The 13,276-nt window shown below is 38.4% G+C and overlaps 1 protein-coding gene across 5 annotated transcripts in view; it reads left to right on the forward strand.

The window, feature by feature from the left end:
* Positions 1–13,276, forward strand: part of cacna2d2a (calcium channel, voltage-dependent, alpha 2/delta subunit 2a) — a 219,918-nt gene that overhangs the window by 95,128 nt on the left and 111,514 nt on the right. For all 5 annotated transcript variants that reach the window (XM_028001954.1, XM_028001956.1, XM_028001955.1 and 2 more), the window contains exon 4: positions 12,547–12,606. In XM_028001954.1, the coding sequence (XP_027857755.1) occupies positions 12,547–12,606 (60 nt within the window). The remainder of the gene's footprint in view (positions 1–12,546; positions 12,607–13,276) is intronic.

The following is a 13,276-nucleotide window of genomic DNA, read 5'->3' on the forward strand; positions in this document are numbered from 1 at the left end:
GCTGCATCAGTTTACAGGCAACAGCTTTAAATCTAACTCGGCTGTTCTGTCAGAGCATCTTTGTATTCATCACTCTCACTTCAATCTGCTCCTCCCCCCTCAGACTGCTGAGGAAGTGGACAAAACAAACGTGCAGTCATATGCATCTGTTAACGGTCATGGGCTCAGTTTCCTTCAAGTGGAATAATATTTTGTTTTGTTTTGTTTTATGTATTTCTCACTTGCTCCAGACAGAGCAATTTTGTCCGTCTGAGACGCGCTGCATATTGCTAGAGTGGGATGAAACTATTGTGTTTGCTCTCATGTAAATGCCACTCTTAAGCATCGTTTCTCTCTCACTCCATTTCTCTGATTTTCTCTCGTTAATTCCTGTAAAAAGGCTGCGCATGGCCATGACTGTGAATCAAACAATATAGTGTGAGTCCACCCAAGCAGACATTGATGTCAGTGAGCTGATTCTGCCTGTTTCAGCACACTCATTGCTGCTCATCCTGAGCCCCCTACAGGCCTGCTGCATGCACAGCTCATGCTACCTGTGAGGAGACTGTACTGCTGGTACGGCATACATGCACCCTTACCTTAATATCTGTGTAATTTTACATGGATTTACATCTGTGATGGAGAAAGATGAAAATGAAAAACTGGTTTGGAAGAATGGTTGCTATGATGAATGACACTGATTCACATTCTGGTTTGATGTACACTGAGAAGAGCTATATTTTCAGATGTCATTTTCTTTTTTTCAAGCTCTGACATGCCCAAAAGAGTCTGAATGAGCCATAATTTTGGGTTAAACTGAGACTTTTTCTGTCTATTTTTAATGGAAAATTCATAGTGTAGTAAACAAACCTTTTGCTAAATTGGAATCCAGTTCAAAGATTTTGTTTTCTGGAAATTCAGAAGTATTATCTAGTATGTCCCTTGCTTGTATGCTCACGTAATCTGTGTTCACATAGCAAAAGTGACAGACATGGCAGATAGGACTATTTGTTTTATGTTGCAAAGTTCACCCGAGGTGTTAATTTTAGCTTAGAACTCAGCTTTTGTAGGTCATTTTAAAGCAATCAATGATCAATACAAACTCCATTCAATGCAGGTTTCAGGCTGTGATCTCAAAACATGATGAGTCTGTTGCCTTTCTCAACTTATATTGTCCTGTTAGTTGTCCAAGTGCTGCCAGCTTGTTTGAAAATTTCCCTCAGATCAGACTGAGCACAGAGCATCATTGAGAGTAAAAATCGTATTTTGCTCAATTCAGAAGGTTTTAAAATAATAAGCCATTATAAGCTTAAGTGTGAATGGAGTTGAAAGGTAAATTTTCATTGTTGACTGTGTCAACCCTTTGGATCTACATTCTACAGATTATTCAGTGAAGTGGTTACATTGCTTGGTTGTACAACGTGGGGATTCTCATTTTCACTTCCTTGCAAAAGCTTTATTCAATTGATAAAATGCATTGAAGTGGGCAATTTGGTAACAACATAAAGCCATATGTTTTTTTCCCCTTCTGCACAGTAAAATGAAAATCATGTTTTTAGCACCATTTTCCTGTGCAAATATATCTCACTTAATGTCATATAACAAAGCATTAAGGCCACAGAAGATCTCATTTTCATCAGCTTGTGCAAATTTGCCAGCTTTTGTCAAGTACAATTGACATTTAAGAAGTAGGTTGACAGATCTGAAGCACGCTCTGTCTTAGACAGTCTAGAGTGATTAGATAAACCCTGTAGATGGATTCAAACGGTGAGAAGCAGCAGCAACTCTCCAGTTAAATGTACGCCTACTACATAAAAAGTAGTTTATGAAACTATAGGGAAAGGAAGCAAATAAGTGAGTCTGAGCAAGAACAAAGAACAGCGATGGACTGCTTGTGCTGAATGCCAATTAACCAAGGAAAAGTGCTTTCCTCATATAAAATCAGACCCTCGACCCAAATAAATGCCTCAATTATTAATAAACAACATTTATCTAGTAAAAAACATGGCGTAAGGAACCAAACAAACACACAGCAACAAACATTTGAATATAAAAGTCTGCTGACAACGAAGACAATTAAACTGTTCATATTCATGTGATGTTAAAATAAGTTAATGAAAGTGAATAATACAATAATTAAACCACAAATATAGAGAGGTATTTGTAGTTTTATTGTAAATATTGTAGCAAAAAAGGCAATGTTATATCAGTTTCTGACTACAAGATACCTTTAGGTTAATCTAAATGCATGATGCTCTTAGTTTAGCTAGTGCTGCATGGAATTAGGAGAAACATGTAATGACAATATTGTTATATATTGCACTGTTGGTCGAGATAAATGTATGTTTTCACCTCAACTTTATTTTGCTTCATTAAAAATTTTCATTTTCAGCCAATAAAATCTCTAATGGCTGTGGGCATATAGGGAGGCACAACTGTCTGAATGTTTCTTTAATATACAGTGTGAACAAATAGCTACTAAAGTATAAACCTTTTATTTATATGTAATATAAATTTATAAAATTTACATGCAAGCACTTCTTATAGCAATTGCAATTTTGCACACACTGATATTGAGGATTACAATTTAATAAATTGTGCAGAGTGATCCTACATGATGGTATTCCTTATAGCTTGAGAATGTAATGCCATTTAATATCATGTATTTATCTGTCAGTGAATCATAAGGACAGTTTGTATATACAATGCTCTTTTACTCTCCATTTTGTCTGAGCATCCACAAGTTATAATAGTTTTGTGTCTTTATTGTCATAAAGTCGACCTCTAACATCCCAACATCTAAAGAATAAATTCTCAGAAATTGCTTTTGATGGAGATACATCAGCAGTCAGTATATTGTAATAGCTTATTTGCTTCTTTGACTTGAGCTTCTAACATAATCGTAGTTTGATTATACCCTCATCATAAATTTAAAAGGAGAGTGATGAGCACACAACAGCCTCTGATCAAGGTCAATTATTATCAGTGAAACTCTTAGGATCCATTATAAATGAATATAGCTGCTGCAGAGCTTTACTGTATTGTTCCAAAGTAAAGAAATGTGCCTTTTTTGTCTCAGTGATCTTCACAGAGGCTTCAGAACAATACTGGCAGGCTGCTGTTGCAATATGGTGCTTCTCTGGGTCTTCGCTGAGCGTATAAAAGCTGCTGTTTGAGTTGTGAAAAGCTGGTGACTAGCTGCTGCTGCTGCTGCTGCTGCTGTGGGTAGGTGAGAGCTTGCTCCAGATCCAGTCTCTTTAGAAACAGCAAAAGTGGAGTGAGAAACGACTGGAGAACCGCTAAAGAAACTGTTCACATTTCCGTTGTGGTGGGGGAAGATTATGGGATAGAAACAAAGGCAGGGATTATCTGAGCAAATGCTACAATAGTGATACACGCATGGCGCCTGCAAACGGGCCTGCCTCAGGGTGCTCTGGATCTCAGAACAAAGACATGCCTTCCCACCCATCCATGAACATCCTCCGTTACAGTTTGCTAATAAGGACTACAATACCCATCTGCCAATCGTCACTCGACCAGGGACATGGAATTATGGGTCATTATTTTGCCGTTATGGACATGTACATTGTGTAGTGACCCTGAAGAGGAGCATCTATTAAAGAAATATCCACCATGTAGGGCTGGACAGTAAATCAATAACAATATATATATATCAGTACAGATACTTGATCAATATCAAAAGATAATATTCAATAATAAATATATTGACCCTTTGCAACTACGTCATTTAATCATTCAAGACGCCATGACGAACATCGTAAGTGACGGATGGGAGTATTGATCAGAGCAACTGAAATTGTTTTTGCCGGTTTATTCATGGCCTCTACTTGTTCCAGTCGAGGTTATTAGTCTGTGAACGTTACACACCTGTTACGTTCACATCAATATTGTTGGGGCTCACAGACGGCGGTATTTACAAAAGTTTGATGTGTTGATCAAATTACAGACTTTGCCTGAATTCACACCACATGATTTATATCACTATGTCATAAACAGCGTTTCTCCTTACACCAGAGCAGGATTAAAAACGTACAAAAGGCGAGATGCTAACCAGTTTTTTTCCATGCATTTTGCGTTACATGACGGTGCGGCATTGTCTCCATGGTTAGATGCCTCCCTTCTCCATAATGCGATATTTGATGTCCTTTTAATAATGCTTACTTATAAAGTTTATGAAAGTTAGTCTTCTTACCTAGTAAAAAGTGTTCTCTGTAAATCTGTGATTACATCGAGGGCTGATTCTCATTATGATTGACGGCTGCTATCCTTGGCTGCCGCATCTTTCCTCATTAAAAGTTATAAAACAAAATTACTATACTTGTCCATTTGTGCAGCTGATCGTGCAGCACCCTATGACCGTTTTTAAAGTGAAGTCAACTAAATAGAAGCGATATCAAGTTACAGATGTCTGTTTTTAGAATAGCTTTAAAGGAGCGCGTTGTTTGTTTTGACATCCATCATGGCGGACTGGGCGGAGTTCTGGAGAGCGTGACGTCACGTACAAAGGATCAAAAAAATATTCACCGAATTCCGATCCAGAACCAAACGGCATTCTGGGAGTTGTAGGCAGAGGAAAGGCTTTAGCAGCTCAATGAGAAAAGCAAGGTTGGTGGTTTCAACTTACTCATTCTTTGGTAACCTAGCAACTCACTCATTCTATGGTCACCTAGCAACAACTTGTGAGTAGCTTGCGCAGCAGAAGTTTAAGGTTTTGCCTTATAAAAAACATCATCTGAGTGGAAACTGTGGATGAAATAGGAAAGGTGTACTGCAAAACTGGTGTTTTGCACATATTTAAAAGAAAAAAACTTTCGAGTAATTATCTACATTTCAGCTGATATGAAACACATGCTGGGATAAGTTTTTCAGCTGTACCCTTCAGTCTTACCACCACACACCAATTTGTTTGTATTTGGTGCAATGGATCATTTAATAATAGTGCAAGCAACACAAACGGGTCCATTTCAACTTCCCAAGCCTCTTTCCAACTCTGTCATTTGTTACCGACAAGCCCCACTCTCTGTGAAGTCAGTTAAACTGTTTTGAAGTTGAAGTTGTAACTATGTTGCTGGAATTAATAAGGCATTAGAGGAAAAGAGGGGAGTGGGGGAGTTTGAGGGCAGCAAACTGAGACAGATGGAGAGAAATGGAGTACGGGGTATGATGGCAGGATAAAAAAAAAGACGGGCGAAGAGGGGAGATAAAAAGAACGGTGGAGGAGGAGGCGGGGGGAATGGTGACGACGAGGAGCTGCCAGGCGAAGTGAGAGTGAGTTTGTCTGTGATGTTTTAAAATTCTGGAGTGGAAAGTCCCTCCATCTGTTATTGTGGGGCCGGTTCTGACTCAGTGATTTCTATGATTGGCCTTAATCCCGGCCGAGTGGAGAAGACAGAATGAAGAGCTTAAAGCAGACTGCTCTCACTCTGACAGGCTCCACTGGCTGCTGCTGCTCACTTCCTTCGTCTGCTGCCCCCTAATGGACAACTGCTGCATGGCATAGCATTCATAGCATGAACTGCTCTTTCAGCTCATGACAGAAAACTAATTTATAAAATAATCAGGATCAAATTAAATTTTCAATTAAGTATTAAATCTCTTTGCATTTTGAGCTGTAATGAAAAATGTTTGATCATCCCTAAGAGATGTTTTTAAATAATCTGGTAAGTATGTCTCTTTTTGATCATGTCAGTATAAAAAGATTTTTTTTAAAATCGTATCAATGGTAGATTTTTATTTTTTCTGTAATGTGGGGTGGATTTATACTGCTACATTAAGGGATCATATTCAATGAGCTGTGGAACTTGCTGTTGTGATTGTGATTCTTCATTGTAGCCAATCATTGCAGAATTTAGTAGTGGTCTTTCCTTGCTGCCTTAGTGGCTCTGAGACGGTTAAATGACCCCAACAGAGTCATTTCACAGTCTTTTTGGTCCCCAAGGTTACTCAAGTGCTCTGAGAGACTAGGCAAAGGGGGTTAATTTGACACATGTTGAGCACCTTATTCAAAGCCGCAATCACATGTACAGTCCATGTTGCGTCTTTCTCGAGTGCCCTCTCGCTCTAACACCTACACTGTAGGGCCGTTTTGAAGAGTCCCTGCGGCTCACGCGGACGACAGAGCGCTGTGTCGAGTGCCCTTTAAGTTAATGCTCAGTGAAGGGGCCGAACGGGCTCCAGCAATCACAGAAGGCGGACCGGTGTCGAGTCGGCGCTCACCACAGCGTGACGCCGGTCGTCCCTGTTGTGCTGTCATTCCCCCAGAAACAACATGACTTTGAGTGATTAAACCGCTCCCCTCCGGAACGGAGCGAACTCAGCTGTTATGAATATTAAAGATCCCGATCGTCCCCTGCTGAGCTTTCCGTTATTCTGATTATTTCCCCCGCTCTGTCGCCTTGCTCTGTGAATTAACTGTGGGCGACCACAACTTTTTCATCAGTGTAATTCCTCAACAGCTTGTTGTATTTTGGCCATTTAAGTGGTTTGTTTAAACAGTGTTTGCATAAACGACTGTGCTAAAGACTTGAATCATGCACTTTTGTTGCTCTTATCCCGCCTAATTTAGGGCAGTTTTTCAAAATTTCAACACAAATGTATAGTTAGAAAGAGGCCAGCAAATGTTTCGGGCGAGAGGCGGGGTACGCCCTGTGACCTGTCACAAGGCAACACAGAGACAGACAGGACAAACAACCACGCACACACACACTTACACCTAGGGAGAATTTAGAGAGACCAATTTACTGGACTGCGGAAGGAAGCCGGAGTACCTGGAAAGAACCCACGCATGCACAAGGAGAACAATGTACAGAAAGACCCCGGGCCGGGAATCGAACCCAGGACCTTCTTGCTGCAAGGCAACAGTGCTACCAACTGCTCCACCGTGCAGCCCGCATTCTGGACAGTATTATTATTGTGCACACTCATATTGTGAATACTGTATATTGTGCAGCCTTTACTTTAAAATTAGCCTGTGTTCTAATGCAGCTACCAAACAAAAAAATCAATTTGCCTTCAAGATTAAAGCTGTGTTTTCTGATTTCTATAATAATTTAAAATGCTTTATATGTTGAAGGTCAAATTCTCGAGTGACCGTCGTGAGGTCAACAATTAATGGGACTGAATTAATCGAGATTAATCAATTGTCAGTCAGTTATTAATTGGTTAATCAAAAGATAACACATTACAACTACTCAGTATTAGTTGGAGCAGAAAGGATGAGCTTTTCACATGTTGATGTCAGAATAATTTTTTCCAGCCTTCTACAAATTATCAAGCGAACACTAAAGAATCCTGTTATTGCATTTTAAGCAATACAATTTTTTTATTTATTTTTTTCTTATGCATTTGTAATATTGTATGAAATACACTTAAGTGGTTAAATGAAAACTCTGCAGAATGTGCCTATTTTTTCCCCAAGATTACTCAGTCAGAATAATCGTTAGAATACTTTATTACTAAAATAATTATTTGTTGCAGCCATAGTCTGTATTAGATTAAATCTTGTTAAATAGCAGATGATCATCACTTCATGTCCTTTAGTCCCTTTTGTTAAATATATTACACTTGAGCTACTTAATGCTATACTGTTTATCATCTGTCAATAGTTTTTTATTTCTTCTTCTGTTGTCCTCCATCTGTCCACATTGTCATATTTTTTAAGAAGATACTTCAAAGCATGCTGCTATGGTTGTGCATAAGTAACATTTAGGACCTCCAGAGACCTTCACACTATTTATGAAGTCATCTTTAAAACAATGTCTACAAAGAATGCCTCAGAAGTGGTTTTTAACATGTGCACAGTGCTATATATGTCAGATTCCTCCGTGTTTAAGGGCCCACACTTCAAGTTTAACTATCCATCACAGAACTCTGTTTGGCTCTTGACCTTGACTGTTTGCTGACAAATAACCAACAACATGATGTATTTTGCAGTATATGTTAGTGCTGTTGACTCTTCTGGTGTGTTTGTGCCTGTACTCTGCTGTGTTATTTTCTGTGTTGTGTGGGCCAGTACAGAGCTTATCTGGGCTGTTCTGTGCTGATCTCACTATGTTCATGCAGCGCAATAAGCTGCTTGGGCTTCAGCCACCAGCATAGATGATATATCCCTGCCCCCCTCCTTCCCACATCTCTCACTGTGATTCATTGGCTGTTTGTCTTGCCAATCCATCTGGGCTAACACAGAAGAGCGAACACCACGCTAAGACACATGGCGATTTTGTAGCAGGGGGGCTGCGTTAACCTGCTCTGGAAGAGAGAGGTTCTCTGAGAATTGGTTGTCCAGCAGGAGGGGGAGTGGTTGGAGGAATGCGTAGGGAGAAACAGCTGGAGGAACATAGAATAGATAGAAATATGAGCTGAAAATTCAAAAAGAACAAAGTACAGTTCTGCCGAGAGATTAAATCTCCCAAAAAAGACTGAGCTAAAGGGATGAAAGAGCTGCCAGATTAAAGATAACATGTGATTAATATCAACCAATGCAAAATACAATACATTAATAAACAGCTAAGTCACATATATTGTTACAGCGAAATGAAATGAAATGTCCCTGGAGATTATTGTGTGGTGTTTTTTTTTTTTTTTTTTATTGATCCCAAACTGATTCCTGTAATGTTTATAGTTTCACCAAGAGATTACCAGTGTGATTCCACTAGCTGCAAAACTGATCCTGTTTAATGAAAAATTGCTGAATTGTTGTCCTTTCTAAAACTCCATAACTGTGTTGGTGGTGATATTTTGGATTATGAAGAGTTGCTCGTCAACCACAGAAACAAAAATCAGCCAATCATGTGGCAGCAACTCAATGAATTTACTAACGTGACTTCCTTAAGTTCAAACTGAGTATCAGAATATTACTTACAATATTATTAGAATATTACTTACTTACAGGAGATTTCAATGGGACCTATTATTAAAAATCCATATTTTGCTTTTTTTTGTATTTCCATTTGGGTCTCAACTACTTCCATAGCTAAAGTGATTAAAAACCTACATATTTGGTTTTTTGGTATCTGAAAATAAACTGTTTCAAAAATCTCCCTGTTGTTAAGTCACTTTCCACGGGCATCACATCGTTATCTAGCCATTTCCAGGAGCTAGCAATCCAAGCAGAGCTCCAGCACATTTGGTCAGCTGGTTTTACTGCTGTATGCGCTGTACATTGGCTGCTGGAATAGACACGTGTTTAATTGTTGACTTACTATTGAGAAACCACTTGCTGCGTTCTTGTTGGTTGTGCAGGTGGATATAGTTCTGCTTTTCAAAGATGTACAGTTATATAATTTTGCTTCTGTTTGCAGCCTTTTTCACATGTGAGTGTAAATGTTGAGTTGGGGGCGTGGCCAACAGCAGGTCATTTGGATTTAAAGTGACAAGACGTCCTAAATGTCTTGTCACTTTGAGCTCCTACAAGGAGCTCAAAATTGGCAGGACTGACCAGACTGAAATCTCATTATCTAAGACAGATTTTGTGCAAAAATGTGATGAACATGTTTTGTATAGACCATTGACCTAATCTGAACAAGGAAGCACTATAGGCTAGCTCATTGTTGTTGGTGGATGTTGTGCTGAATATTTCAGAAACTGTGAATCTTCGTTGTTGATGTCAGAGGAAAATGAGTATCCTGGTTTGATTTGATAGGAAGTCAACAGCAGCTCAAATAATAACCTCTTGTTACAACCAGTGTATGTAAAATATCCATATGAAATGTACCACACTTCTGACCTTGAAGCAGATGGGCAACAGCAGCAGAAGGGAACACTGAATCCCGTCTTGTCAGCTAAGAATAGTAAACTAAGAATAAAATTTGCATAGGTTGACCAAAATTAGACACGAAAAGACTGGACAGCGTTTCCTGATCCAGTGAGACTCAATTCTAGCTATGCCATTCAGAGGATGGGGTAAAACTTTTATATGAAAGTATAGATCCATTCTGCCTCTGTGATGTATTTCTTTTCTAAAATTCCCAAAATATACTCCTAGATTTTATGAAAAGCCTTCCCAGAAGAGCATTTATATCTGCATTGGATGGGCTGACATCATATTAAACCTTTTGATAAAAATGGGATATCATTAAAGTTAATGTGTGTGAAAGCAAGAGAATCACTACTTTTAGCAATTTAGTGTAGCCTTTAAAAATAAACTAATTTCTAATATGTCATTTGCATCCAGTCTTTGTATATTTACCCTCTTTAGATGTGCATTTCCAGACTGACTTTGAAAGTAGCGTCTACTTCCAAGGTTTTGGTGGACTGGCTCCATCTTTCTTATCCAGTCCAATAAACAGAAGAAGGCTGCTGTCAACCAGCCAGTTTCTCTGCATTGCAGATCCAACATAAAGGTGATTAGGCTTTTTCACTGGCTGCCCCAAATTTATAGGACGGTTTACCCCAGTTAACAGACGGTCGAGATATTTAAATCTCCTTACTTTGGCTTTCGTCTCAAGCTTATGTTTGTGCTGTGCTGGCAGTTTATAATGTTGTTTATATTCCTATCAAATGTACACCATCATAAGTTCATTTTAAAATTATTTTTAGCTATTTTTAAAAAATAAAATATGCAATCAAGTGATTAAAATCAGTGCAAATTCCTCTACATATTGCATTTTTATATGTATTAAAACATACTATGCTGACACTTTAAGTCAGCATAGTATGTTTGCCTCATGATAGGAGCTTTACGTTCTTATCCCGGGGAAATTGTTTACATTTTATGAAGAGGCTTTGTTGGGACCGCTAAGAAGAGGTGGGCAGGGCGCCTTATAGAAATAAGATAGCTTCTATTATAGTGAGAGTTTATATTTTGAGTGTTTTTTGTAGATAAAATGTCTCTCTTGATAGGCGACGGGAATCTTCCTTCAGATGAATGAGCTCTAACTGTAACAGGGGGTCTAAATAGAGTGAGTAATTTCAGAGCCTTGGGGATTTGTGGCCAATCACGCCATTCTGGGACAAAAATAATTTCACCATCGCCCCCTAGAGGCCTGTGGAAACCTAGATACAGACAACAAGATGGAAGTGAGGGAGAAGAGGAGGAAGGATGGGACGTTTTGAAGGCTGAGATGTATTTGCTAGTTGGATTACTTCCCAGTCGAGAAGCATGCGTAGCAGAGGTTTCTTCAAGGTTATCCAAAAAGTGCTGTAGATCCGGATACATTATGACAGCACATTTTGTAACAACATAACCTTGCAGGGGTACTTTATGGTAATTTAGGATAAAACATTCACAGACACATTAGATTGAAGTGAGGACTGAAATGGCTGTGGAAAGAGTTTGGATTCTATAAAAGCAAACCTGTATTCAGTACGTTTCCCATTTTTGTTTCTTTTTCTGGTAGAGCCTGCCAGATTTTATCTTAAACTAGTTCATTTCAACTTCTTCAAACTTTTCAAGAAGTTTATGGTGCCATTTCCAAAGGCATATGCAAGGCAAAATGGCCCACAGCATCACTTAATATGGGCTTGAGGTTCTTTTCCACATGTTCATCATTTGCAATTACAAGAAGAGTAAACGTTTCCTAAAAGCTGAAGTTATTCCTTTAATCAAAGCTCAGATCTGCTTAAATACCCAGCGGTTTTTCACTAACTCCACATTTGTGAAGGTAGGACAGAAAAACCTTTTTCCTGCATATCAGTAGGTTGGTGTGTGCTTTTGACATCATCTAATGGTCGACTAAATTACCTGAAAATGTCACTCTGTGCTGCAGTTCTTTGAGTGTTGGAGAGTTTTTCACATCAGCTGCCATTCTTCTCATCCTCATCCAGCTTTGTTAATCACATTAAACAATTTAATTATTGCTCTGCAACGAGTAAGTTTAGGTGCTCCTGACTTATGAAGATCAACACACCTCCTTTCTTTGAATGCATTAAGAAAAGTTCTTTTGTATTGCATCATGTTTATATGCCAGGATAACATGGAGCTCTTTCTTAGTAAAAGTTTGTAAACACACAAATATGAAGTGAATTTTCCCTCAACTCATTTCTTTATGTTATAACATATTGCTATAGTGTTATGATTAAAACACACAGCAAAAGTAAAAGAAAAATACTAAGTATTTGAACATTTTATCTCAATATAACCTGATAACAGAGGTTTGCAGAACTAAGGCATTGAAGCATTGTTTGGCACTATTTTAATTGGACTACTACTTGTAGAAAAATGTAGTCTACACTTTTTATAGCATTGGCTATAAAAGGCTATACAATAAACGTTTAAAATTGTATTCTTTATTTTTTTCCCATACATTTGCACTTACAAATCTGTTTTTTTGTTGTTACAAATCACAGTTTTTGTGCTAGTAAGCATGAAAGAAAGTATTTAATAGTTTGCGTTATCTACAGTTACAAACAAAATAAAATTAATTGCACGGAGCAAAACTATAAATGTCACATATAGGATAAAAATAAACAATTGTAATGTGGCTAAAATAATGTGTTGACTTCAAAAATGTTCTCCTGGATCATTATTGCTTATTTGGTCCCCAATCCTGCCTCTAAATCCATATCCTGCAGATTTCTGATGTTTACTTTTTTTGTGTTTTCTTCCAGAAACTGGTCCGAGAGGCTGAGCAGCTGCAGAAGGAGCATGTGTGGAAAGATGGCGTGACGGTAAAGTAGACCTCCAGCTTGTCTTCGTCTTTCCCAGGGTCTTTTTTTTCTCCTCTCGGTTTTACTTATAAACAAACATAACTTCCCACCTCCAGCCCGTTCCCACCAACCTCCTCTTCAGTCTATCAGTTCCCAACTTGTTAGCGCTAAATGACAATGTGGTCAGCATCACAAGGATAATTAGTGCAAAAACAAGCTCTGTGTTTACTCACACTCAGTAAAACTGTTCACTTTTAACGTTGGTATTTTTATGGCCCTTTTCATTATCAGACCGTGTGGTAGAGCTTCATTTTTTCAATGTGTTGAACTTTGCATTTCTTGTAGTTGACCTTTAAAGCAATAGGGTGCATACTTTCAATCTAGAAAAGGTAAAATGAAATACTGTGATGTGTATGCTGCTGTGCTTCACTGACTGTTCAATTTATAAACATTTAAATGCCAACATAACATTCACACCTACATTTCCTGTTAAACCCAAAATTATTCATACTGGTGGCAGATGTAGATTTAGATCATTCAGCCAAGAAGCTTGAGTTATTTTATTGATTTATTTATTTCAAACAGCTTTGTAAAAACAAGAGGACAGCAGACAGTAGGACGGAGAAAACATCTGCACACATAACCAAGTTTACCACTTATTTTTTGTTTGAAAAGGAGTAGGAGGAAGTGA

Source organism: Xiphophorus couchianus, chromosome 20, assembly GCF_001444195.1.
Source record: "Xiphophorus couchianus chromosome 20, X_couchianus-1.0, whole genome shotgun sequence".
In the NCBI taxonomy this organism is placed as follows: domain Eukaryota; kingdom Metazoa; phylum Chordata; class Actinopteri; order Cyprinodontiformes; family Poeciliidae; genus Xiphophorus; species Xiphophorus couchianus.